The sequence below is a fragment of the Tursiops truncatus genome, chromosome 19, assembly GCF_011762595.2.
Source record: "Tursiops truncatus isolate mTurTru1 chromosome 19, mTurTru1.mat.Y, whole genome shotgun sequence".
Lineage (NCBI taxonomy): Eukaryota > Metazoa > Chordata > Mammalia > Artiodactyla > Delphinidae > Tursiops > Tursiops truncatus.
In genome coordinates, this window is record NC_047052.1 from 51,488,319 (window position 1) to 51,513,821 (window position 25,503).

Here is a 25,503-nt window from a genome sequence, read left to right on the forward strand (position 1 = left end):
TGTTAACCCTCCTTGTAGTCAATCCCTCCCCCACCCCTGGACACCAAGGATTTGCTCCCTGTCTATATAGTTTTCGCTTTCCAGAAAAGTCTCCCCAATTTAAAAATCTCAACAAGTAATCACAGTTGTCCTAAAGTACTGTTTGTGGCTGGTTGAGGCTGGAGCCACCAGTGGGCACACCCCACCAAGCCCCACCACGCCCATTTCTTGCTCTGAACATCATCTATTTTTAAATATTTATTTATTTACTTTTGGCTGCGCTGGGTCTTTGTTGCTGCGCATGGGCTTTCTCTAGTTGCAGCGAGCGGGGGCTACTCTTCGTTGCGGTGCGCAGGCTTCTCATTGCGATGGCTTTTCTTGTTGAGGAGCACGGGTTCTAGGCATGTGGGCTTTAGTAGTTGTGGCACGCAGGCTTAGTTGCTCCGCGGCATGTGGGATCTTCCCGGACCAGGGCTCGAACCCGTGTCCCCTGCATTGGCAGGCGGATTCCTAACCACTGCGCCACCAGGGAAGCCCCTTTGCTCTAAACTCTAGACCAGTGTCTAAGGAACCTCTGTTGAGAAAACACAAAATTTGTCTCCACTTCCCATCCCTCTCTTCTCCTGCCACAGCTTCAGCTGTGGTCTGACTCTTGCTTCCTCTCCTTGTTACCTTTGAAATCTTAAAGGAAACCTATGGCTTAGAGTGAGGACCTTGACTCACACCCCACCCCTCCCCGCAAAGAGTGTCTCAAAGGGCCTGTGAACTAAAGAGTGGCATTTAGGCTCCTTGTGGAAATCCAGAATTTCCAATCTTGCACCTTTAAATCTTTATTTGGGGTGGGGAGTGGTCTGTACCACACATAAACAGGATCCTTGGGGCGGGGGGGACTGAGAGAAAAGACTCGGGGTGGTTGAGAGCTCTTAAGAGGACGGGGATTGGGGGTGTTTAGAGAAGGAGGGAAGATCTCTATCATTCTGGGTAAAGGGATGGGGTGGGAGCTTGCCAAGGTGGAGAGGTCTGTGGGTGGCAGTGTGGGAAACCTAGGGGAGGAAGGGTGCAAAGGATGTGGAGGAGGGCAAGACTGAATGAGGCGGGTGCAGGTATCTGGAGGTGGCTGACCTCTGGGTGAACCTGGGCTCAGCTATGGCCTTGAGCAGTGTGACTTTGGGCAAGTTGTCTTCTCAGCCTTGGTGGGCTGTTCTGCAAAATGGGTACAAGCATCCTCCCAAGACAATGGGACTGGGAGACCAAGAGTGGGGCGTGAAGGCTCTTAGGGACCAAGGGAAGGGTCTAGAAGCATCTGAGGGAGGAACTGCTGGGTTTCCGGGGCTCCCCAGGGTGCAAGGATGACCCACCCTCCTGCTAACACCTTTCCCTGCGGCCAGACGCACCAACTGGTCCTGTACCAGACAGGGGCTTGCCCAGCACTCAAGGACACTCTGAATCTCGCCTGGGCATTGGATGAGAAGACCTCTTACCAAAATGAAAAGGTAGAGACTGTTCAATGAACAGAACAGTACTTGCATGGAAATCTCACTTTGGTTGAAAAAACTCATGTGAGAAAGACCTGGAAGGACAGGACCTGGGTATCGCTCAGAGAGTCAGGACTTTTTTTTTAGAAAGTGTCCTTTTTTATTTTATTTATTTTTTAATTTATTTTTTATTTTTTGCTGTACGTGGGCCTCTCACTGTTGTGGCCTCTCCCGTTGCGGAGCACAGGCTCTGGACGCGCAGGCTCAGCGGCCATGGCTCACGGGCCCAGCCGCTCCGCGGCATGTGGGATCTTCCCTGACCGGGGCACGAACCCGCGTCCCCTGCATCGGCAGGCGGACTCTCAACCACTGTGCCACCAGGGAAGCCCGAGAGTCAGGACTTTTAAGACTTTATTTTTGCAATCTTTGCTTGACTGTATGCTCTGGTTCTCCACACTGCACAGGGTCTGCTTTTGTGATTCAATGGTTATTAAAAACATAGCTTTAAAGGCCACCCCTGCCCTCCTAGTCAAGTCTGAGCTCCAGGCAGGTCCACTAGGCCTGGGTGCTCTGAACTCCTCCCTCGTCACACCTGCCGAGTGCTGCCTCCGGGACTTTGCACTTGCGGTTTCCTCTTCCTCTTCACCCTCCAGCCTCCAGGTGGTGGGGGAGGAAGCGTTCCTGACTGCCTTCTCTAGACAGGGTGCCGGCTGTTCGCTTTCTCAGTCACACACAGCACTTCATTTCCTTTACGTGTCTTATCAAACTTTACAACGGGAGACGCGTTCCGGGTCGCCTCCTGGGCTTCAAATTTGGTTTAACTCAAAAGAAAGTGCGGGGACTTCTACAGTCCGTTAAAGTGGCGCCCTCCTGTGGTCGCGGCCCAGACTCCGACCTCTGGCCACTCAACCCATTTAAAGCTGTGCGTTTGCATTCGATTCAGATATTACTCTTAACGTGAGACCACAATCAAATATTTTTAGCCCACGCTTTCAAAACGCAGTCATTCCTGAGCTCACGCTGTCACCGGGCTCTGGCGCGGTGAATGACGGCGCCACACGGCCTGTCGCGTCCAACAAGCCCATTTATTTGGTTTACCGCGCGCTCAGGCCTGCATCACTGGCCGGGACTTCTCGGCCTGCAGCTTCACTCCGGAGCCCGCGAAGCCCGTGCCGCCCTAGAGGAGGAGGAAGAGAGGCAGCGGGGAGCTGGGGTGCCGTGGGGGTTCCCTGGCCCGCGAGGTTCGGTTGGGCCCCCGCTCCCTTAGTGGGGCGGGGCCTCGGTAAGGGAGCGGGCCCTCTGGAAGCAGGTCAGGGTTACCGGAAGGCTAGGGGACAGGGAGGAGGGGTGCCACTCACCCGCTGCAGCACGATGATGTCGCGGTCCGTGAGCTTCTCTCCGGTCACGGGGTCCACCATGTCCTTGCGAATCAGCTTCTCCACGCACTCCACGGTGACCACGGCCCCACTGCAGTGAGGGTGAGTGTGGGGCACGACGATCAGAGGGCCCGCCCCAAAGAGAGAGCCGCACCCCAAGCCCGCCCCGTCCCACAGGTCCCCAGGCTGTCCCCCAGGCGACTCACGAGGGCCGCAGGACGGCGCACGGTGTGGCGTTGCTCAGGCTGTCGCGGGTCACGGCACACACGTAGCGCTCGCTGCGCGTGATGAGCCCCACGCGGTCCACGGAACTGTCGAGCGGCGTGAAGCGCACGGGTGTCAGGTCGGACATGCGCAGCGGCTTCCCGGACATGGGGCAGGTCACAATGCGCGACTGGGGAGCAGGAGGGGGGCCGAGTCAACAGGCGGGGCTAGAGCCGGGCGGAGGGAGGATGGGGGCCCTCAGGACCCTGGCCCTCTCTGGCAAAGCGGGCACACACAGGCGCTTGCTGGAGTAGGGGGCTCACCGGCTTCTCCAGCTTGGTGGCCTTGGCCTCGGGGGTCAGCGATGGGATCCAGAAGCTGGGCAGCGCTTTGTCCTTGTCCTTGCCTGTGGGGCCCGCACTGGACCCGGGTCGGGCATCATCTGCGGGGGGGAGAGGGGTTCGGACGCAACCAGGGAGGCACCTGGCCCCGCGGGAGCCCCACCCACTTGCATGTCCACTTCTCTCTCACCTGGGCAGTCCCCGGAGGCGGCCTTGGGCGTGAAGGGGTTGAGGGGCCGGCTCACGATGGCCGCCTCCTTCTCCAGGAAGCCCCGCACCTGGTCCTGCGCGGCCGCCCGCCGCAGCCCCTTCTGCTCCTCACGCCGGGCGCCCCGCTGCTTCTCGTAGGCCTGCGGGCAGCCAGGCAGGAGCGAGCTAGGCATCCCCCTGTGGCTTGTGAGTTTGGGGCACCCTAGGTGGGGGCTGGGGTGCCTCTTGGAATTTAAAGGTGGGTGAACTGGAACCCATACAGGGGAGGTTCCTGGCAGAGGCTCTGTTTGGTGGAGGCTGGTGACTGCCTGGGTGTGAATGTTTAATCGGCTGCACAGTTATCCATGGTGTGCCTCTGCTGCCTTTGCCTGTCCCTTCACCAACTGAAGGGCAGTTAAGCCATTTCCACTTTAGCTGGTTTGGGACTCGGTGGTCAACAGCTTGGCTGAAGCGGGACTGCCAGAGCTCAAAGCCTGCCTTTGTCACTGATTAGCTCTGTGGCCTCCAGTAAGCACTGTGACCTATCCTGGCCTCAGTTTCTTCATCCGTAAAACGGGCTGACAATGGTGACCTACCTCGGAGGCTCACTGGGAGGGTTACACAGGAAGATTTTTTAAAACACTTAGCACCTGGCCTGGCACATAGTAAGTGCTCAATAAATGTAATTTGGGGCCCTATGTTATTAATTATACAGTATATCTTACCACTTATCTATTATACAGTCCATACAGTGTAGACTCTGCCCCTGCCCTCAACGGCCCGAGTTCCAGGATAGTAGGGAGCAGAGAAGGTTTATGGAGCCATGAAGGCTCAGGCAGTGTGAGGGCAAGAGGAGACACTGCTCCGGCCACCGAGTGAGCAAGGAGGGAACGCTGACGCTGACTGATGCTCGGGAGGGCTTCCGATGTGGGCTGCACGATGAGGGGGCCACCAGGCTGGGTGGAGGACCTGGGCAGAGGGGAAGCCACGCACTCCAGACCAAAAGCTCAACAAGAACCTGGCCCCCAGTGCTTCCTGAGCTCTGGAAAAGCCGGCAGGACAAGGAGGGAGACAGGGTCCCTCCCAGCCACAAAATGAGCTCAGCAATGGAAGGTGGGCCTGGCTCCAAAAAAATGCCTAAGAAGTTCTTATCTGTGAGCATTTCCCGCATGCCCTGCAGTGCCCTCTAGTTTGGCCCTGTCAGCCCATTTTAGAGACAATAAAACTGAGGCCCAAGGAGATGAGCTGGCATCCACTCATTTACCAAGTATGTCCCGAGAACCTAGGGCCTTGGGGTGGGTGAGAGCCCCGCTCCCTGCCCCTGGGGCCTGTATCAGACAGCCACAGGTAGAGTCACAACTGTGACAAGTGCCAAAGAAGAGGTGACAGGGGCAGGCCCTCAGGGCCCTGGACTAGCAAGAGGCCAGAGGAGGCAACACCTGGGCTGAAATCTGGAGAACGAGAAGAATTTAACCAGAAGTGGGAGGGGACGGTGTGCCCAGCAGAGGGAACAGCACAGGAGAGGCCTGGGCGGGGAGGAATTTAGATGCGAGGCCCAGCATCGAAACCACCTACCCACGCCTGCACCCCCTTCTCCCAGCCCAACCACCTTCATCTGCCGGGCGATCTCCTTCTTCTGGTGCAAAATGTACTCTAGGATTGCCTCCCGCTCATACAGGTAGCCATCGGGGCTGCAAAGAGAGGAGGGGATGAGAAAACATGGGCCTGGCCCAGGCCACATGGCCAGAGATTGACAGTCACCTGCTGAACATCAGCTCCCTGCCCAGGGCAACCACTGAGCGTCTTCTAGGCAACTGCTCGCTCAGGGCTCGGCTCAGCTCTCTGAGGTGACCGCACTGTTTTAACTCTCCTGGCTTTATAATGTCCTCTGATGCGTAGGCAAAATCTCGCACTGTAAACGGTTAGCTCAGCAGGCCTGGGCTGTGCAAACCCTGCACATTCCAACCAAAGGACTGGCTCCTGGGAGGGCACCTCTAGGCCTTGGAATGTCCTGCTTGTTAAGAGTGTCTCTGTTTGCCTGGGAGGTTGGGACCATGTGGTGTGAGCTGGACCTCTGGAGGGGCTGAAGACCAAGGTCAGCCAGGCCTAGGTGACTAACGTCCAATAAAAACCCTGGACACCAAGGCTGGAGCGAGCTTCCTGGTGGGTAGTAACTGCTGCGGCGAAAATTAAGCGCTTTCCTGCAACTCCACTGAGAGAGACAAAGGAAGCTTGTGCCTGGTCTCTCTGGGACTCTGCCCCATGTGTCTTTTCCCACTGCTGATTTTATTTATTTAAAAAATTTTGGGGGGGCTTCCCTGGTGGCGCAGTGGTTAAGCATCTGCCTGCCAATGCAGGGGACACGGGTTCGAGCCCTGGTCCGGGAAGATCCCACAGGCCGTGGAGCAACTAAGCCTGTGCGCTACAACTACTGAGCCTGCGCTCTAGAGCCCACGAGCTATAACTACTGAGCCCGTGTGCCACTACTGAAACCCGTGCACCTAGAGCCCATGATCCACAACAAGAGAAGCCACTGCAATGAGAAGCCCGCATACCACAACGAAGAGTAGCCCCCGATCGCCGCAACTAGAGAAAGCCCGCGCGCAGTAACAAAGACCCAATGCAGCCATAAATAAATAAATAAATTTATTTAAAAAAAAATTTTTTTGGCCGTGCCACGCAGCATGTGGGATCTTTTATTTTATTTATTTTTGGCTGCGTTGGGTCTTTGTTGCTGCGTACAGGCTTTCTCTAGTTGCGGCGAGCGGCGGCTACTCTTCGTTGCAGTGGGCGGGCTTCTCATTGCAGTGGCTTCTCTTGTTGCAGAGCACGGGCTCTAGGTGCGTGGGCTTCAGTAGTTGTGGCTCATGGGCTCTAGAGCACAGGCTCAGTAGTTGTGGCGCATGGGTTTAGTTGCTCTGTGCTATGTGGGATCTTCCTGGACTGGGGATCAAGCCCGTGTCCCCTGTATTGGCAGGCGGATTCTTAACCACTGCGCCACCAGGGAAGCCTGGCATGTGGGATCTCAGTTCCCCGACCAGGGATCAAACCCATGCCCCCTGCACTGGAAGCTCGGAGTCTTAACCACTGGACTGCCTGGGAAACCACCCCCATTGCTGGTTTTAATCTGTAACCTTTTGCTGTCATAAGCTGTCATTTGAGGATAACTGCTTTGCTGAGTTCTGTGTGTTCTTCTAGTGAACCACTGAACCTCCCGGTGGCCTCGGGGACCCTGAACCACGATCTACTTTCATCGCGATGTCTACAAAATGGACCCGTAATTGAGCACATATTTAGTCAGTGGACTAAGTACCTTCTACCCATTATCTCGCTGAAGCCTTTGCCAGACGCTAAGAGGTAGGTAACAGTAAGCACTCCACACGTGAGCTGTTATTATGGGCTAGCCACTTTCCAGGAGCCCTGCCCTCTATTGTGAATGTATTCTTTTCCACACCCCATGAAGCGTACTAGGATCATGCCCATGTCTCAGAGGAGAACACTGAGGCTGCGGGAGGGTAGGTGGCTTGCCAGGGCGCCCTGGCTGTGCAGCCCCCTCCTGGCGATTCCCTTGCCCTCGTCACCCTGACCCGCCCACCCGTGTTCCCAGCTTACGTAACAACAGGGTCGTGGCACGGCTGCAGAGAGAGGCAGCAGCAATCGAAGTCCTTGACGGCATCCCGGCTCAGTCGAATGTTCTGGGTGCCGTAGCCTGAGGCCGCTGGGGACAGAGAGAGGCAGAGGGATGGAGAGGCAGGAGACGTGCCCTTCTCCAAACCCGGAGAGAAAGGCACAGAGAGGACTCCGAGGTAGGGGGACTCAGAGAACAGGCAGTCAAGAGCTTGGGCTGTGTGTCTGCGTTGGGGACAGGGCTGCACAACCCACAGGAAGGCGTTCATCCCCAGAGGGTAAGTGACAGACAGGCCCTGTCCCTGAGGCAGCTCGGGGAAGAGGCTCGTAACTGACTCCCCTCGGGCCTTCTGGCTCTGTGACCAAGCTCAAGCGTCTGTACCTCTCTGGGCCTCCGTTTCCGCCTCTGGAATACGGCCTGACAACAGTGATTCCTTCCTCAGTGGGTGTTTGGGAGGCTTAGCATGGAAGGCACTTAACGCAGTGCCCACGACAAGGCAGGGAGAAGGTCGCTGGCTCACGTGGGCTGTTACGTTTCCGGTCGTGACCATCAGTCACGTGGCTGTTACTTACACGGTCGGGGGAAAGACACATGCCCAGAGAGCACAACCAGAGGAGCAAAGTAACATGGGGACTTCAGGGTCCATTTGCCCCCTCCCCCAAACCCAGTACCTGTGTCCTTCTTCTTCTCATGGTAGGTGTAGACGGCCCCCGCCGTGCAGTTCTTGCCGTGGCGTGTCATCCTGGGGGGTAAGGAAGGGGCAGCTGCAGGGCTGTGTGTCCAGAGGGGGCCCACGCAGAGAGGACTGGACCTTTCTGGCCCCCGATCTGATCTGACGGGAAAGCTGGGAGTGGGGCAGGGGAAGAGAGTTTTGCACACGTTAAATGGTTAAGAAATGCCTATACCTCCCCAAAACAAATATGGCACTCAACCCTGAAAAAGACCTGAAGTTTGCTTGTGGAAGTGGTGTCGGAAGGGGTACACGTTGTGAGTTACGGTGAGGTGGTGGAAGGAGGGTTATCTGATGGAAAGTTCTAGCAGCAGATGTGATCGGTGGGGCTCGTAACACGAATGGGGAACTGAAGCGCCCAGTAGATGTTCTGGATGTGTTGAGCGTGTGCTCTGTGTATGCCTACACGCTCATTTCAACCAAGCACACCTGGCTTCATTTAGGTGCAACATGCCTTATGTTCAAATTGTTCCCTAATGTATCCATCGCATTGGAATAAATCTCGAGTTTTCAAAACAAGTGTTAGAGCAGAACTGACTGTACACGGAACGCTGGCAAGTCAACAAGAAAAACCCAGCTACCCCAAGAGGAAAATGAGCCGAGGATGTGAAGAGGCGATTTACAGAAGCAGCTCAAAGACTAACAGGTAGATGGAGAGATGCCTCCAATTCTCCTCACAGGAAAACCACAGTGAGACATCATTTTAAATCTATCACTAGGCTGGCGGGCGAAACTTTGAGAGCTGGATAAGATAGCTGGATAGGGTGAGGGTGGGTGATAGGAATCCCCTCAGGTGATGCTGGGGGAACACAGGCTGGTGGTACTTCAGCAAAGCGAGTGCAGGCGATTCTGCACTTGGGCGTATGTGCCCCAAAGGCGACAGCACTAGGGAGCATGTGTGAGGATGTTCACGGTGGTGTTATTTATACTGGAGGGGAGTCAAAGGCAACTGAATATCCCGCCCTCGTGGAATGGATAGTGACTGCCCCTCACGGAGGCCACCCAGCAGTGAGACGCAACTGACCAGGCGCGCACAGAGCGTCGTGGGTGACTTCTTTTCTTTTGGCAGTGCCACGCAGCTTGTGGAATCTTAGTTTCCCAACCAGGGATTGAACCCTCACCCTCGGCAGTGAAAGCGCGGAGTCCTAACCACCAGACCAACAGGGAATTCCTGTGGGTGGATCTTAAAAACACAATGCTGGGTGAAAAAAGTAAGAAATAAAACAATCTGCACATGAACAAAATGATACATTTTAAACACCTGCAAACAAAAGATGATGCCTGTAAGAATGATTGCCCATGTAGGGGAGGGGACTGACTGGGGGATAAATAAGAATAAATGGAACAAGAAGGAGGGGGTTATATGGATCAAAGGAATAAGACCGGCCTGGGCCTGAGTCCGAGGTTGGCCCCCTGCTGGCTGTGACTCTGGACTTGTGATTTCCTCTCTGAGTCCTTTGGTAAGAAGTGGGGAGAACCACAGGATCGAGTTGACATGACTGGATTGCTGTGTGGATTAAATGAGGTCATACTCAGAGCATGGCATATGGAATGTTCAGGAAATACTCTCTCTGGCTCTGTGGCTGAAAGGAGGATCCAGAAGGTGGGGGAGGGAGGCACAACCGGGAGCACCCACAATGTGAAAGGCAACTTCATCTTATTTCCCGGTTCCGGATGCTTTCAGAAACTTGCCTTTCACTTTCAAAACTCAAACACCTCTCCTTGAGCTACAGATCTCGCACTCCCCCTACTGGCATCTTCCTCCCAGAAACCCATTTTTTGTTTTGTAGGTATATTTACGTAGAATAGATGCACAGACCTTAAGGATGCAGCTTGATACGTTCTGACAGTTGCATACACCCTCGTAACTACCCCCCCCAATCGAGATGCGGAACATTTCTAGCACCCCAGCCGCGGCCACTGTGCTGATTGCAGAAGGTAACCTTGGTGAAACACCCCAACTCCACCCACCGCCCCTCCTCCAGCTTCCCCTCACCCCCAGCTTTGGAGCAAGCCCAGCACCTGCTGCCACCCAGCTCACCTGCCATCCCCCTCCTCCACCCTGGCCCCATGGCTTCCGCCCCAGCTCCCCCCTCCCCACTGGCACTCATGAAGGTCGAGTTCACCTCCTCAGGGACAAATTCCCCACTCTATTCTTAGTTGTCAACTGCTTTGACCCTCTGCGGTATTTGGCACTGGGCTGCTTGTCTTGTAGCCAAGTTCTTTGGCTTTGTGGACCGGGACATTTTCCCTCTGAGAGAGAGAGGAACCGCTATAGATGGAGCATTTCATTATTTTGCCAGGCGGTCATGGGAATAATCCCAAGGGACACTGCTTGACCCCTGACCCCCAGGCCAACTCTCAATCATCCAACCTCAGCCACCCTCTGAGGTCCGTCCCACCCCCATCTCCACTTTGGAGAGGGGCAAACTGAGGCACAGAAGTGAAGCCATTTGCCTAGGGCAGTGGTTCTCAAAGGAAGGTCCAGGGACCCCAGGGGTCCCTAAGATAGTTTCAGGGAGTCCACAAAACTATTTTTGTAATACTAAATCATGTTTGGGACTTCCCTGGTGGTCCAGTGGCTAAGACTCTGTGCTCTTGATGAAGGGGGCATGGGTTCGATCCCCGGTCAGGGAACTAGATCCCACACGCGTGCCGCAACTAAGAGTTCGCATGCTCCAACCAAAGATCATGCGTGCCGCAACGAAGATCCCACGTGCTCCAACTAAGACCCAGCGCAGCCAAATAAATAAATAAATAGAAAGAGAGCGCTCTAAAAATAAATAAATAAAACAAATGCGTTTGCCTTTGTTCCTCTCCTTCTCTCCAGTGTCTAGTGGGGTTTTCCAGAGGCTGTGTGACTTGCGCTTGTGCACCCTTGGGTTTTAAAAATGTCTGTTATAAGGGTGGGAGGGAGGGAGACGCAAGAGGGAAGACATATGGGAACATATGTTTATGTATGACTGATTCACTTTGTTATAAAGCAGAAACTAACACACCATTGTAAAGCAATTATACCCCAATAAAGATGTTAAAAAAATAAAAAAAAAATAAAAAAAAAAAATGTCTGTTATATTATGCGGAGTGAACAGAGCCAGGTAGAAAAGGCCACGTGTTGTTGATTCCATTTATATGAAAGGTCCAGAATGGGCAGGTCCATAGAGACAGAAAGCAGATTGGTGGTTGCCACAGGCTGGGAGAAGGGGGGACCGGGGGCGGGGGCGTGCAGTGGCTGCTAAGGGGTATGGGGTTTCTTTCTACAGTGATGAAAATGTCCTGAAATCAGAAAATGGTGATGGTTGCAAAAACAGTGATTGTACGGAAAGCCACGAATCGTATACTTTAAATGGGTGAGTTTTGTGTCACGTGAATTATATCTCAATCAAGACCGTTTCATGCCTGTTTTCCTTTCTCATATGGCAAATCGCTTTTTCTTTCGGCCATGCAGCGAGGCTTGCAGGATCTTACTTCCCTGACCAGGGATCGAACCCAGGCCCTCAGCAGTGAAAGTGCCGAGTCCTAACCACTGGACTGCCGGGGGAATTCCCCTGATATGGCAAATCCTGATAGACAGAACTCCCACAAACAAAAGTTTTTTGGAGTCCTTGATGATTTTTAAGGTGCTGAGACCAAAAAGCTTGAGAACTGCTGACTAGGGTTGACCAGGGGTCAGCAGCTCTATTGTCTCCCCAGTGAGGAAAACCTCAAAAGAGAAAACAGAACTACTACCATCTCACGTCACTAGCTTTTCAGAGAGGCCACGTCCAAAGTAACATCAGCTGTTATATATCCTCCTTCCCATTTTACAGAGGAGAAAACTGCCTCATGAAGTCCCCCAGCTGGGAAGCGGCAACAGAGCCAGACTCGAACCCAGGCAGCCGTGTGGGTTAACCTTAACCATGTGACAGCTGCAGTCCTCCTGGGGAGGTTACAATCCAAGAATAAAGGCCAACTCATTCCCGTTCTCCCAGAAAGTCTTCAAAATCCAGAGTCTAGTCCACTCTCTCAACACATCTCAATTCAGACACGAAAGTTCCATTGCAGAAACTTGTCCTATATTTCGGGTTCATAAAATTTACAGGAGCAAATGTACATTCACACGCTCTGCTTGTGCCAAACGTACTTAAAAGTTTTCCAGGAATTGAATCCAGTATCGGTGCTTGAATTTGAATTAATTAAAATGAAATGATTAAAAAACACAGTCCCTCGGGGGCACTACCCACATATCAAAGTGCCCCACAGCTTCTGGGGACTCGTGGCTACTGTGTTTAAAAAACATGACCACAATACCATTAATGCATTAATAATCCCTTCACATCCTTTACTATCCAGCTGGTATTCAAGTCTCCCTTATTCTCTCCCGACTGTCTTTTTCTGCAGTTGATTCGTCTGAATCCTGAATCTCTTGGGACCAGAGAACCCTCTGAGAACTAAAGGATGCTACGAGCCCCCTCCCTTTAATAGCGTGGGTCACGTGGGTGCTGCAGGCCGTCCCAGGCGGGTGGAGACCTGTGTTAAAGGAACCCAAAGCGTCGATTACACTCGAGGAAATCACAGACACAAACAGGATGTGTTGGAAGCAGGAAAGAGGGAGCTCCCTAAGAGCAAAAGCGAGGGTCTGAGATGTTCTATGAATAATGACTGGTATTTATTTAAGAGGTTTGGTGAACCTGGCCCTGTTCTAAGTATTTTATACATATTAACTCCACCAGATGCCACAACCCAAGCAGTTGCTACAAACAAGGAAACAGAGGCAGGGAGAAGGTGCCCAAGGTCATGCAGCCGGGGTCTGACCCAGGCATGAGTCTGTGGCCTTCACCACCCCTGATGCTGTAGCCTCAGGCACTGTGCTGACTCTCACGGTGGAGTGGGGCAGCTCCTGTAACCCTGGACCTTCCCCCTGGAAATCCCGTGTCCTTCCTCCTCCCAGGCTCCATCAGGAGTCGCCTCTTCTGGGAAGCCTGAGTTAGGCATTCCTGGTGCTCTGACAATGCCCTGATTTCCATCCATTATAGCTGCCACCCCTCAGAATTTCTCCCCCCAGACTAGAAGCCCCTAGAGGCGGGGGCTGGGTTGGACTCCAGGATGGGTCCTGGCACTGCATGGCACCTGGGGGGCACAGAGATGTCAGATAGGATGTTAACCACTTCCAACCCTAGGGCCGGGAGAGGTGTGTAATCAATGAATGAATCGTCCATCCAATCAATATAAAAGCACTACAGGAATAGAAATGACCATCACATCCTTCCAACACTTATGCACCAGGCCCTGGGCGAAGCGCTTCACAGTTCTGAACGCATTCGGTCCTCGGGATAACCTGCGAGGTAGGTTCTCCCCATTTTAGAGGTGAGAAAACAGAGGCCCAGAGGGATTAACTGGTCTCTTCCTCAGTCTGTTCCTTGACAGAGGAGCCCTGGTGAGCTTTTCAAAAGGGAGCTTAGATCACGTCACTCTCTTCTACTGCTCCTTGGATGTGGCTCAAGGTGAAAAACAGCTTGGATAAAGAAATGTGGGAGGAATGAAAGAATTGGAAAGCCACCATTTTGCAACCCCTGATGACATAACTGATTCACTAAGGCACCTGATGGCAACTGGACATCCGCAGGGTGCTGATACTTGCTAGCAGAAAGGAGAAAAACATAGCTTTACAACGGCGTGTCTGTGCTGTTCCTACCTGTATCAGTCAGCTAGGACTGCCAAAACAAAATGCCATAGGCTGGGTGGCTTACACAACAGACGATAATTTTCTCACAGTTCTGGAGGCCAGGAGTCTGAGATCAGGGTGCCACCATGGCTGGGTTTTGGTGAGGCCTCTCCTCCTGGCTTGCAGATGGCTGGCCACCTTCTGGCTGTGTCCTCACAGGGCGGAGAGAGTGCTTGCTCTCTGGTATCTTCTGCTCTTCTAAGGACACCAACCCCATGGATTAGGACCCCACTCTTATGACCTCATTTAACACTAATTACTTCGGGAAAGGTCCTATCTCCAAATAGTCATATTGGAGATATAAGATTTCGGGTGGGGTTGGGGACAAACGTTAAGTCTGTAAACACTACCTGAAGGCCCCATCAATCTCACCGTCCCTAAAAGTGGGACAGCCAGGTGTGCAGCTAGCAGCGCTGAAGCCCCCATGCCAAGATGCCTGAAGCTAAATTAATCAAGGCTTTCCATTTAATTTCCTGATTCCAGGAAGCCAGAGGCTAGAGCAGGGATCTGCCAGACGAGGCTAGACAGTAAAGATTTTCACCTCTGTGGGCCACCTGCCCCTGTCACAACTACTCAACTCTGCCCTTGTATGGCAAAGCATCCGTGGACACTATGTAACTGAATGGCCATGGCCGTGTTCCGATAAAACTTCTTTTATGGACACTGGTATCTGAATCACATATCACAAAATAGTCTTCTTCTTTTGATTTTTTCCAATTTGTAAAATATTGAAGTATAGTTCATTTACAGGATTGTGTTCATTTCAGGTGTACAGCAAAGTGATTCATATATATATTCTTTTTCAGATTCTTTTCCCTTATAGGGTATTACAAAATATTGAGTATAGTTCTCTGTGAGATACAGTGGATCCTTGTTGGTTACGGTCTTTTCCAATTATTGAAAAGTGTTAAAAACCATTCTTGGTTTGCAAGCTGTACCAAAACAGGTGGTGGTAGTCAATCATCTGTCTGACAAAGGAATTGTATCTAGAATATATAAGAAGTTTACAACCCAATAATAAAAAGACAAATAACCCAATTTAAAAATGGGCAAAGGATCAAAACAGACATTTCTCCAAAGAGGATATATAAATGGCCAATAAGCACATGAAAAAAATGTTCCACATCATTAATCATGAAGGAAATGCGGTCAAAACAGCAGTGAGGGACTTCCCTGGTGGTCCAGCGATTAAGACTTCGCCTTCCAATGCAAGGGGTGCGGGTTCATTCCCTGGTCCAGGAGCGAACATCCCACATGCCTCATGCCTCGTGGCCAAAAAAACAAAACATAAAACAGAAGCGGGGCTTCCCTGGTGGCGCAGTGGTTAAGAATCCGCCTGCCAATGCAGTGGACATGGGTTTGAGCCCTGGTCCGGGAAGATCCCACGTGCCACGGAGCAACTAAGCCCATGCCCCACTACTACTGAGTGTACGCTCTAGAGCCGGCGAGCCACAACTACTGAGCCCGTGTGCCACAACTAATGAAGCCCACATGCCTAGAGCCCGTGCTCCGCAACAAGAGAAGCCACCACAATGAGAAGCCCGTACGCCGCAATGAAGAGTAGCCCCTGCTCCCAGCAACCAGAGAAAGCCCGCGCACAGCAATGAAGACCCAACACAGCCAAAAATAAATAAATAAATTTAAAAGAAAAAGAAAAAAAGCAGAAGCAATACTGTAACAAATTAAATAAAGACTTTAAAAAGGGTCCCCATTGAAAAAATCTTAAAAAAAACAAAAACAAGAAACAGCAGTGAGATACTACTTCACACCCACAGGATAACTACAGTCAAAAAGTCAGACGATGGACTTCCCTGGCAGTCCGGTGGTTAAGACTCCGCTCATCCACTGCAGGGGACACAGGTTCGATCCCCAGTCGGGGAAGATCCCGCATGCCACTCGGCATGGCCAAAAAAAAAAAAAAAGTTGGATCATAACAAGTGTGGAGAAATTGAAACACTCAGACACTGAGGGTGGGAATGCAAAATGAAGCAGCCACTTTGGAAAAGTCTGGCAGTTCCTCAGAAGGCTAAACACAGAGTTACCATTTGATTCAGCAATTCCACCGCCAAAAGAAATGAAAACTTATGTCCACACTAAATCTTGTACACAAGTGCAAGCAGCATAGTCACAATAGCCAAAAAGTGGAAACAACACAAATGTCCATTGACTGACGCGTGGATAAACAAAATATGGTATATCTCATACAAAGGGATATTATTTAGCTTTAAAAAGAAGTACTAATACATGCTACAAAATGGATGAACCTTGACAACATTATGCTAAGTAAAGAAACCAGACAGGAAAAATATTCCATTTATGTGAAAAGTCCAGATTAGGTTAATGCATAGAGAGAGGGTGTGGCAATTGGGGAGGGGGGTGCAGCGGGAATAATGGAGGAATAAGTGAAAGGCCATCACCATTTCAAAGAAGCAAAAAGACAAGTTCAGATGGTGGGATGATAACGGAATAACTGATCCAGTTTCTTCAATGAATCAATTGCCAAGGAAAAAAACAGGGTGGGGTGGAGGTGAGACTGTTTGAAATTAAGAGCAACTTAAGAGACATAACAATGACTTGAATGGATTCTGATTCAAAAAAGTGAAACTTCTTTTTTTTAAAGGCATTTTTTCAGAAGGAGAATTTGATTATGGACCAAGTAATAGGTAATATTAGGGTTGCTTTTGTAAGTGTAATAGTATTGTTGTCATGGAGGAAAATGTCCCTGCTTTTTTGTGTGCGTGTGTGCTTTTTAAAAATTAAAATTTTTTAAAAAAGTTTAAGTATAGTTAATTTACAATGTTGTAAAAATGTCTCTGTTTTTTACACATGTATCCTGAGGTATTTACGGGTGAAATGTCACGATGGATAGGATTTGCCTTATATATTTAATCTTAAAAAATACCCAGCCAATATGTCAAAAAATATTAATAATTGGTAACTCTGGGCGATAGAGATTCTTCTATTATTCTCTCACTTTTATATAAGTTGGAACATTTTCATAATAAAATATTAAAGTGAAATTGCTTTAAGGACCCATCAAGACCCGAGTTCACACCGAATCAGCAACACCATCAGGAGGTGAACCCAGGACTGCCTGACCCCAAAGCTCCACAGAGGAAAACGTTAACCCAACAGCTACTCCGAGAGGGAAGCGGCTGTCAAAAGGGTGCAGGGAGGCCGCGGCAGGCGACTGCACAATCCTTCTCCGCCCTCCCCATCACAGTCTGGGAAACGGAGGCCTGGAAAGGGGTGCTTCTTCCTCAACTCTCACTCATTAGACCCCTAGGAGTCCCAGTCTCCTCTTTCCCCTGGGATTCCCGGCCCATCCGTCTGCAGTGGAACTAAAACTACTGAGAACTGCCGGCTGAAGGTTTGGCTACCTCCAGGGAGGTAGTCCGGCTTCAAACTTGGGGAGCCTAGAGTGCTCTATTAAGGATTGCCAGGAAGTCAGGAATTCAAAATCCTGTCCTAGCTCCCTCAGGAGCCCAAGACTCTTGCCCACCGGAAGGCGATCTCACTAACACTAGCCTTCCACCGCCTGGAACTCACCTCACGAACGACTTCTCCTTCGTCGGTAGCTACTTCAACTGTACCCCTACACCGGAAAGGAGCGCTGTTTTCCCTCTCCGCTCCGCTCACTTCCGCCCGGCAGAAGAGACCGGAAGTAGATCTGCCCCTATTTGCGGAGGTATCTCTTCTGGCTTGGTAAGTGCTCCCTTCTTCTCTTCCGCCCTCCGGAAACGTGAGTGGCAAGTCGAAGGTTCCGGTCAGTGAAACTGGCGTGAATAGAGGGCGTGCTTAGTATATACTAGGCGTTTCCCTGGGCGGGCGCTTTGCGTCTCCCTAAGCCTGTGTTTAAGGGCTAATCACTTCGCCCAGAGATTGTAAAGTCCGCTTACCAGACCATATCATCCACTTTTCTGCTGCAAAATAAGAGACAATAGAGAAGGGACAACTCCTCTGTCCCCACTTTATAAATGGAGCAGTTGAGAAATCGGAAGTCAGAGCCGTTCTCAGGAAGCAGGAATTTACTACGGCATACCCACCTACCCCCAGGGACCAAGGCACAAGTTTCCCGCCAGTTTCTAGATACCTAGATATCTGGAGACCTAGCTGTTTATTTCCCTAGCTCTGTCTGGCGAGCTCTCTGGGGGGAAATTGGATAGGAGGGGAGGGGGCGCCTATCCAACTCCCTAAGTGCCCCACGGTGTCGGAGACCCTGGCCTCCCTGTGGGGCTCTGGACCTTAGACCCTTAATCATAAGGTCCCTTTAAATACTTTGTCCCTTACCTGAGTCCCGCCCAGGGCAGGTAATCGCAAACCCCGCCCCTCTGGCCAGAAACCGGGATTTTGCCGACTATAGTTAACAAGGTAACCCCTCCTTCCTCTCCCCTCCCTTCTCCCCTGTCCCCCTTCACAGCTGGCTGCAGCTGGCCGAGGAGGCCCTGATTAAGGAGGAGGGGACAGTGCTCACAAGTCTAGGCAGGTAAGTGAATGTCCCTGGAGGCAGAGCTTGGCTTGGGGACCCTGGCTCCCTGGCTCCCTGCTCTTCTGGGACCCAGAGGTTGGGGCCCCCAAACCCAGGAGTCCAGGACCGCTGCCCCCTCCCCCAGCTCCTGGACCCCAGGACACAGGCCTCTGGTTTTACCTCTTCTGTAATTTTTGATTCTGTGGCTGAATGTGGCAATGGGCACAGAGAGGTGGATATACATGGAAATTACCAGGAAGAAGGAATCCCTATCAATGGACATGTTTATGAGCTCCTACTTTGTGCCAAAAGCCATGCTGGGGGCTGCAGACACAGCAGAAAAAAAGATAAAACTCCTGGCTCTGGTTTCTGGAGGGACACTGCCTTTGCTGAAATCCTGCCTCTGAATCTTGCAAACTTTATGAACTTGGGCAAGTTCTTTTACTTCTCTGTGTCTCAGTTTCCTCCCGTATCAAACGGAGATAATAATAGCACCGTGGTGAAAATGAAACTGAGTTGATAGAGGTAAATGACCTTGAATAGTGCCTGGTCCAGGATACAGGCCACGTAAGTGTCTGCTATTATTATAATTCCTGGACCACAGGGTCTGGGCAGGGAGACCTGGCCTCATTCTCCAGGAGCTGAGGCACTTCTCACCTAACCACATTAGTGTCCACAAAATATGAGGAGCCACCGCTCTGTGCTGCTGCTGTACCTGGCACTGACCACCTGCCTGGACACCTCACCCAGTGGGGAGCAAGACCAAGGTGAGCGTTTGCGGGAAGAGCTGGAGTCCAGGCACAAACATCCACCTTCCTCTGGAAAAACCCTGCCTGCAGTTGCCTCCTGCCCCAGGACCCCAGAGCTCTTCATCCCCTTAAGTTCTGGCTCCTTCACGTCCCCAGTCCTAGGAACCCTCCGTTTTTCTGTCTCTTATGTCTTTTGGGTCCAGAAGTCTTCCTGGACCCCCCAGAGGCCCAGAGCTTCCTGGGCAGCCGTAGGCGGATTCCACGAGCCAATCACTGGGACCTGGAGCTGTTCACGCCAGGGAACCTGGAACGGGAGTGTCAAGAGGAGAGGTGTTCCTGGGAAGAGGCGCGGGAGTACTTTGAGGACAATACTCTGACGGTGAGGCCCTGGGGTCCCCGGAGTCCCTCTGTCTTCTCCAGGACCTGGGCTGGGGGGGAGGGTCCTGCCCCTCAGCGCCCTCTCCCCTCGTGCCTCAGAGATCATCAGGGCGGGCTGGTTTGGGGGTGTAGAATCTCCCAGCTGATGCCTCCTTTCTGCCTTCTCTCCTCCTGCCCATTCAAGGAGCGCTTTTGGGAGAATTACATCTACAATGGCAGAGGAGGTGAGTCGCGGGAGCCCTCATTCTGTGCAACTAAGGCAGCTCCTTTCTGTGGAGGCTGAACGAACATCCCCCGGCCCGATCTCACCCCCTCCATGTTCCCTGCTCCTGAGTTCCTGGACGGGGTTGGTAAAGAAATCCCCTCCTCTGAGACTAGAGCCCTTGCCCGAGGAACCCACCACACCTTATTCGGAATAGGTCCCATGTCCCCAGGAAGGAGGACAGTTGGTAGGAGAAGCTACAGCCTCAGGCTCAGAGGCCCTGGCCCACCTGAGCCCCTCTTTGGAGTCCAGAGCCCCAGCCCCTTCTGCAGCTTGGTTGCTAGGGGGGTTGCTCCCTAGCAACGGGTCTGGGCTAGGCCAATTGCTGGAAGCCTGTCTGTCCTCACCTGCCCGATCAGCCCAGCCCCAACCCCTCCTCTGAGTTCTGAGGCCCCATCGTGGCTGCAGCCTTGTTGCTAAGAAGGGGCTGCTCCTTAGCAACAAAGCCTGGCCAGGCTGGACCAAGGAAGACAGCAGCACTCACTACCTGGTTGGCTTCCCCTCCCCCACAACCCCATCCTGGCTTCAGCCTGGTTGCTAAGGAGGCCTTCTTCCTAGCAACCACACCTAGCCAAGCTCAGGACCCAAGGCCTCCTGCCCACAGGAGGACCCCCCTCCAGGCACAGGGCATCTCACCCCTGAGTGGCCTGGTTGCTAGGGGTGTTTCCACCTTAGCAACAGGCCCTAAGTCTGGGCTGAAGTCCTCACATTGGTTGCTAGGGGAGGTAACTGCTTTGCTACAGGCCTATCAAGGCCTGTTGGCTTCTCGAGTCCAGCTGAAACATGTCGGAATCAGGAAGGCCGTCCCCCACCCCCGGCTTCTTAGTGCAGCTTTTTGCTAAGAGGGCTAAAAGCCTGAGGTTTACTGTTTGAGGAAAGTCCCCCCTGCCCAGTGCTAAAGGGAGTTTCCCCAGCAGCAAGACCTAGCAAGGCCTCACAAAGCCAGGGTCCTCCCTGTGCCCCACCCCCCTTTTCCTCAGACATGAAGCTTTGATTGCTAAAGGCGCTTTACCTTAGCCAAGGGTCGACTTGAGTTCTAAACACCAGCAGTCTGTTTTTGAGGGGATGTCCCTACATTCCTCCTTGATAGATAAATTGTTCCTAGCCTTCTGGTAAGGCCTTGCCCCTCCTTAGCCTGGTTGGTAAAAGGTATTGCATTCCAGAGGGGACGGGGTTGCCAGATAAAATACAAGACAGCTACCCCCACAGCCCAGTTAAATGTGAATTTCAAATACACAGGAATAATTTTTTAGTATATCTCATATATTCCATGGAACATACTTATACTAAACAATTAGAATTCCCTGGCAGTCCAGTGGTTAGGACCCCGTGCTTCCACTGCAGGGGGCATGGATGGGTTCGATCCCTGGTCGGGTAACTAAGATCCTGCATGACGTCTGCGGTGGCCAAAAAACAAGAAATTCACTGTTTATGTCAAATTCACATTTAACTGGGTATCCTCATTATTATTTGCTAAATCTGGCAATGCTCAGTATGGGGGTTCGGAGAGTTGGCTGTCTGAACTCCCTACCCTAAGTAAGCATGTCACCTGCAATCTTAGGAGGGTTCTCTCTCCTCTTAGAGAGACAATTGTCCTATTTTCTAGTCTCAGATGAGGTTATCCCAGGCCCTTTCTGCATTTAGTTCATTGCATTTTTGCAACCTATTAGGGAGGGGTTATTATTCCCATTTTACAGAGCAGGAAATGGAGGCTCACAGAAATGAGTGAGGTGAGTTGCCTGAGTTCACACAGCTAGGAAGTGGCCCCAGCTCTGCCTTCTTGGCCCGTCGTCTTCCCTCAGGGGAAATCTGGAAAGGTTTCCCCTACCTCAGGGGAAGGTATCTGGATGTTGGAGAGGGTGACAGCCCCTGACGCTGTGCCCTCCTCCCCCCCACAGGACGTGGACGAGGGGACGTAGCAAGCATGGCTGTGGGGCTGACAGTGGGCATCCTGCTCATGGTCCTGGCCAGCCTGGGAGCCTTTTGGTATCTGCATTGCCGTCAGAAACGAGGCCAGCAGCCCAGTCCTCAAGAGTAAGGGGGCTTTGGGGAGGAGGGGCTGGGGAGCAGGGAAGGGAGGAAGGGTCAACCTAAGGAGATGGGCCAGATTGGGGGCGGTTGGGCGCTGCTGAAAGATCTGAGGAGACCGTCATGTGGAGAGTGAGTCTGCGAGATTCTGTGTCCAGTTGTGGCATCTCTCTGACTATATCCACAGCACCTGGCACAGAGTAGGAACTCATTCAATATTTGCTGCCTGGCTGTCTTTGCAGTACCAGTTTTATGTGTGATTATCATTCTGTGGGTATTATATCTGGTGAGGCTGCAGCCTGTGGTCTGTGGGTGTCTGTGGGATGTCAGTTTCCGTGGTGACAAGGTGTAGCTGTGTTTGTGTGTGCCTGTGTCAGTTGTCTAGGTGTGTCTCTCTCAGTGGCAGGGTCGAAGAGAGGGCTTGAGCATTAGTCTTGAAGTATAGTGGGTCTAAAGGTTTCTAGGAAGGGTTTATTGTTAAGAGTGGATCTGGGAAATTTGTGGCTGAGTGTATCTCTGTTGTGTCTGTCTGTTTCTTGTGTGTGTCTGCCTGCCTCTCTGCAGGGCTGCGTCTTTCTCCACGACTCTCTGCTTGTATCTGGAGCACATGTGTCTGTGAACGAGTCTGTCTCAGCAGTTGTTGATTTCTGTGGCTGCCTGTCCCTGTGCATCTATCTGCCTGTCACTTCGAGGTGCTTTTCTGTGTGTAGAGTCAGGTTGAAGGTGACTCTTTTTCCTTGGTCCATCTCCCTTCCACCTCTGTCTCCCCACCACCCTCAGTGTCTCTGTCTCCCTACCTCTTTCCTCCTTCTCCCAAGGCTCTCTATCCTGCTAACAGTGCACCTTCTTGTCCCCAGGGCCGAGCTCATCAGTCCCCTGAGCTCTCTGAGTCCGCCGACGCCCCTGCCTCCACCCCCACCCCCAGGCCTCCCCACCTACGAGCAGGCGCTGGCGGCCTCTGGGGTGCACGACGCACCACCGCCCCCCTACGCCAGGTATGGGGCTGGGCTTCTGCCTGGGGGCGGGGCGCAGAGGGGAGGGCACTGCCGGAGGAGGGGCGCGGGCTTAGGGGCGGGATTTGGGATTTTGAGCTTATTATCCGGGGCGAGGTTTGGAGGGCGGTGGCGTGGCCTGAAGTGTGTGTGTGTGTGTGTGTGTGCGCGCGCGTGCGTGCGTGCGTGCGTGTGTGTGTGTGTGTGTGTGTGTAGTAGTAGTAGTATAGGTGTGTTTGTGTGTGTGTAGTATTATAGGTGTGTGTGTGTGTGTGTGTAGTATTATAGGGGTAGGGGTGTGTGGGTGTGTGTGTAGTATTATAGGGGGGTGGGTCTTGTACCCAGAGGATAGGCTGAGACACCCAGGGTGGGTCGGAGTGGTCTTGGTTGAGGGCGCTAAAACAGCCGGGCCTTGACTCCCCACTGTGCCCCTCTCCTTGCAGCCTCTGGAGGCCGCGCTGAAGAGCTGTTTCGAGCTGTTTCGGAGTCGGGGTTCTCCGAACCGTGCCCCAGATTCACACCGGATTCCGGAAACCCCCAGGCCTCTTAAACTCCGGAGCTGAGCTTGGAGGGGTGATGGCAGTAGGGATCGTCCGGCCCGAGGCCTACCCTAACACACGTGTTTCCGCCGCCTACGGATACACGCAAGTTCCCGGGCAACGTGTTCCCGCGTCCCGGCGCCTCGCAGGCCCCCACGCTCTCCTAATGGTGGGGGTACCCACCAGCCCCGCCCCCGGGGTAGGCGTGCGTGGAAACTCCGACTCAGGCGCGCAGTGCCTCGCAGACTCGCGTGTGAGTAGGTGTGACACGGCCATCTCCCGCAGTGTCACGGGCCACGGACAGGCAGAGCCCCGCCTGTGCACACGCGTGTTTTCGTGTGCTCCCCGTGCGCGCACGGGCGCACTCTGCAATCCGGGGAAAGGGTGGGGGGCATATTTGCAAGCGTGCTTGGTTGGGGGCAGGCGCACACTGCACCTGGGGGACTGGAGTTGAGCTCTTTCCCTAAATAAAAACCCTTTGGAAAAGAGACCCAAAAGAGTGAAATAATGCAAAAAAAAAACCCACAAATAAACTGAACCGCGTTCCCGGGCGCGTCTGCGCACGGCAGAGCTGGCTTTCTGTACAAACGCTGCGCCCTACACCCTCAGGCCCTGCTAACGCTCTGTGTCTGCCTCTCTCTCTTTTTTTTTTTTTTTTTCATTTGCACGGGATTGTGGGAGGAAGCGGAGCGCAGCCAGACACCCCGCCGCCCGCCCCCCCTTCCCCTCCCCCCTCCCCCAGCCGCCTTGTGCAAAGATGGCTGCACCGTGAGCGCAGAGGAGGAGGAGGCGGCGGCGGCGGCGGCGATAGAGCGAGCACCCAGCGCCCGCACCCACCCCGGGGCCGCCCGGGACGCCCCCTCCGGAGCGCGCGCCCCCCCTTCTCTCCTGCAAGCGCCGGGGCAAAGGCGGAGACAGCGGGGTCCCTCCTCCCCCCCTTTCCCTCCAGGGGGAACCCCCCTTCCCCCTTCGTTGGCTCGTCGGCTGCACCCCCTCCCTTGCCCGCCCCTCCGCCCCTCCGCCCTCCGCCCCTCCGCCCCTCCGCCCCTGTCCCCTCCCTCCCCCGCCCGGGGCCTTCCCGGGCCTTCGGCGGCTGCAAAGAGAAAGAGAGAGAGAGAGAGGGAGAGAGGGAGAGAGGGAAGGGAAAAAAAAGCAACAGCGGAGGGAGCGGCGGCGGAGGAGAGCGCGCGCGCGCCCCCCTCCCTCCCTCCCTCCCTCCCCCTCCCCCCAATTTCCACCGCGGCCAATTCATGGACAGGAACTACCCCAGCGCCGGCTTCGGGGACCCGCTCGGCGCCGGGGCGGGATGGAGTTACGAGAGGTCAGCGAAAGCTAGGTAAGGAGCCGGGGGTGGCCTGGAGGAAGGGGCCAAGAGGTGGGGGCCCAGCCCGGCCGGGCCCGCCCGGTTACGCGTGCATCGCAAACTCCCCTCCGGCTTGCAAGGGAGCGGCCTTCCTCGGTTTGCAACAACGCCGCCGCCCCAGTTTGCAAATTGCAAACTCCGCCAAAGCCAGCTCCGGCATGCAAAGGGAGAGATGCCGCGGAAAAATGAGGGTGCAAAACAATTTCAGACGGAAAGGCCTTGGGAAGGTGGGAGGGACTGGCGAAGCAAGGCCTGGATTTCCCCCCATCCTTGGATTCCCGGTTTGCTGACCCCTCCCCCTCGCGCCCTAGGTTCTGCTCTTGCAAAGGTGGGAAGGAAAAGAGAATTAGAACGCAGACCTGGGGGGCGCGGCCCCCCCTCAGGTCCTATTGTTCCGGGACTGCGCGAGGCCGCGCTACTCGGGGGGCCCCCCCAGAAATTCCGCGCGCTGAGTGGGCACGGGGCCCCGCCCCCTTCCTAAGCTGGGGTTTTGTGTAAGGTGGGGGTCCTGGCATCTGAGACACGCCCCCTTGAGCTCCCCCACCCTCAAAGACAGAATTCTAGTTGATGGCGAGGAGTGGAGTGTTTGACCTCTTGAGTCTGGGCCATGGATTGGGGCCGTTGCATAGGAAGATTAGGCTGTTTCCCGGGTGTGTGGTTGTGTGTGTGAGCGTGGGCCCAGTGCGTTATGTAGCTTGGCAGCCTTTTCACCTGCGAACCTGCCCCTTTCCTGCTGTTTGTGTCACACCCTCACTCTTCACCTGCCCCCGAATCCCCCTCCCCCTATGCACCTGGGTCTCCCAGCTTGGCTGGGCATGACCCCACGTGTGTTAGTATTCTCCATGTGGGACTCCTCGCTCTGTATCTTTCCACACAGTGAGTTGGATACTGGTTTGCACACAGACCTGGCTTTGCATGCCCCCATGCATTTGAACCTCAACCCGGGGGGATGGACGGTGTTCATGTGCACACTTGTGCCTGGTACTTTGCAGGAGTCCTATCCTCTGCCCACCTCCCATCCCTGCCCTTTGGGGAACAGTCTGTCTCCTGCTCCTGACTCGGTTTGCACCACCCCTGAGGTTCAGGGCCTCTGTGTTC

General features: G+C 53.5%; 3 protein-coding genes across 8 annotated transcripts in view; 2 read left to right on the forward strand and 1 right to left on the reverse strand.

Moving 5' to 3' along the window:
• Positions 1-1,590: 1,590 nt before the first annotated feature.
• Positions 1,591-17,314, reverse strand: NOSIP (nitric oxide synthase interacting protein). 3 transcript variants are annotated; one of them, XM_033845452.2, is made up of 9 exons: positions 17,176-17,314; positions 7,864-8,036; positions 7,177-7,282; positions 5,174-5,255; positions 3,566-3,725; positions 3,358-3,476; positions 3,037-3,224; positions 2,813-2,921; positions 1,591-2,631 (listed from the first exon to the last, which is right to left on the reverse strand). In XM_033845452.2, the coding sequence occupies exons 2-9, from the start codon at positions 7,931-7,933 to the stop codon at positions 2,560-2,562; spliced, it is 906 nt and encodes a 301-aa protein (XP_033701343.1). In that variant the 5' UTR covers positions 7,934-8,036; positions 17,176-17,314; the 3' UTR covers positions 1,591-2,559. The 3 variants fall into 3 exon arrangements, with proteins under 3 accessions (XP_033701343.1, XP_073652251.1, XP_033701342.1); XM_073796150.1 differs by having other exon boundaries at positions 7,864-7,934; positions 17,176-17,261; XM_033845451.2 differs by lacking the exon at positions 17,176-17,314 and adding an exon at positions 8,947-9,815.
• On the forward strand, positions 17,244-23,575 carry PRRG2 (proline rich and Gla domain 2). 2 transcript variants are annotated; one of them, XM_073796158.1, is made up of 8 exons: positions 17,244-17,331; positions 18,047-18,112; positions 18,765-18,861; positions 19,047-19,222; positions 19,406-19,445; positions 21,382-21,517; positions 22,369-22,506; positions 22,947-23,575. In XM_073796158.1, exons 3-8 carry the CDS (start codon positions 18,777-18,779, stop codon positions 22,963-22,965), a joined length of 594 nt encoding a protein of 197 aa, XP_073652259.1. In that variant the 5' UTR covers positions 17,244-17,331; positions 18,047-18,112; positions 18,765-18,776; the 3' UTR covers positions 22,966-23,575. The 2 variants fall into 2 exon arrangements, with proteins under 2 accessions (XP_073652259.1, XP_073652260.1); XM_073796159.1 differs by lacking the exon at positions 17,244-17,331 and adding an exon at positions 17,490-17,690.
• The window catches only part of PRR12 (proline rich 12), a 28,280-nt gene continuing 25,452 nt past the window's right edge, over positions 22,676-25,503 (forward strand). For 2 of the 3 annotated variants that reach the window (XM_033845432.2, XM_033845434.2), the window contains exon 1: positions 23,575-24,378. In XM_033845432.2, coding sequence (XP_033701323.1) covers positions 24,293-24,378 — 86 coding nt within the window. In that variant the 5' untranslated portion in view covers positions 23,575-24,292. Of the gene's footprint in view, positions 24,379-25,503 lie in introns of all 3 variants that reach the window. The other variant, XM_033845433.2, reaches the window with a different exon arrangement.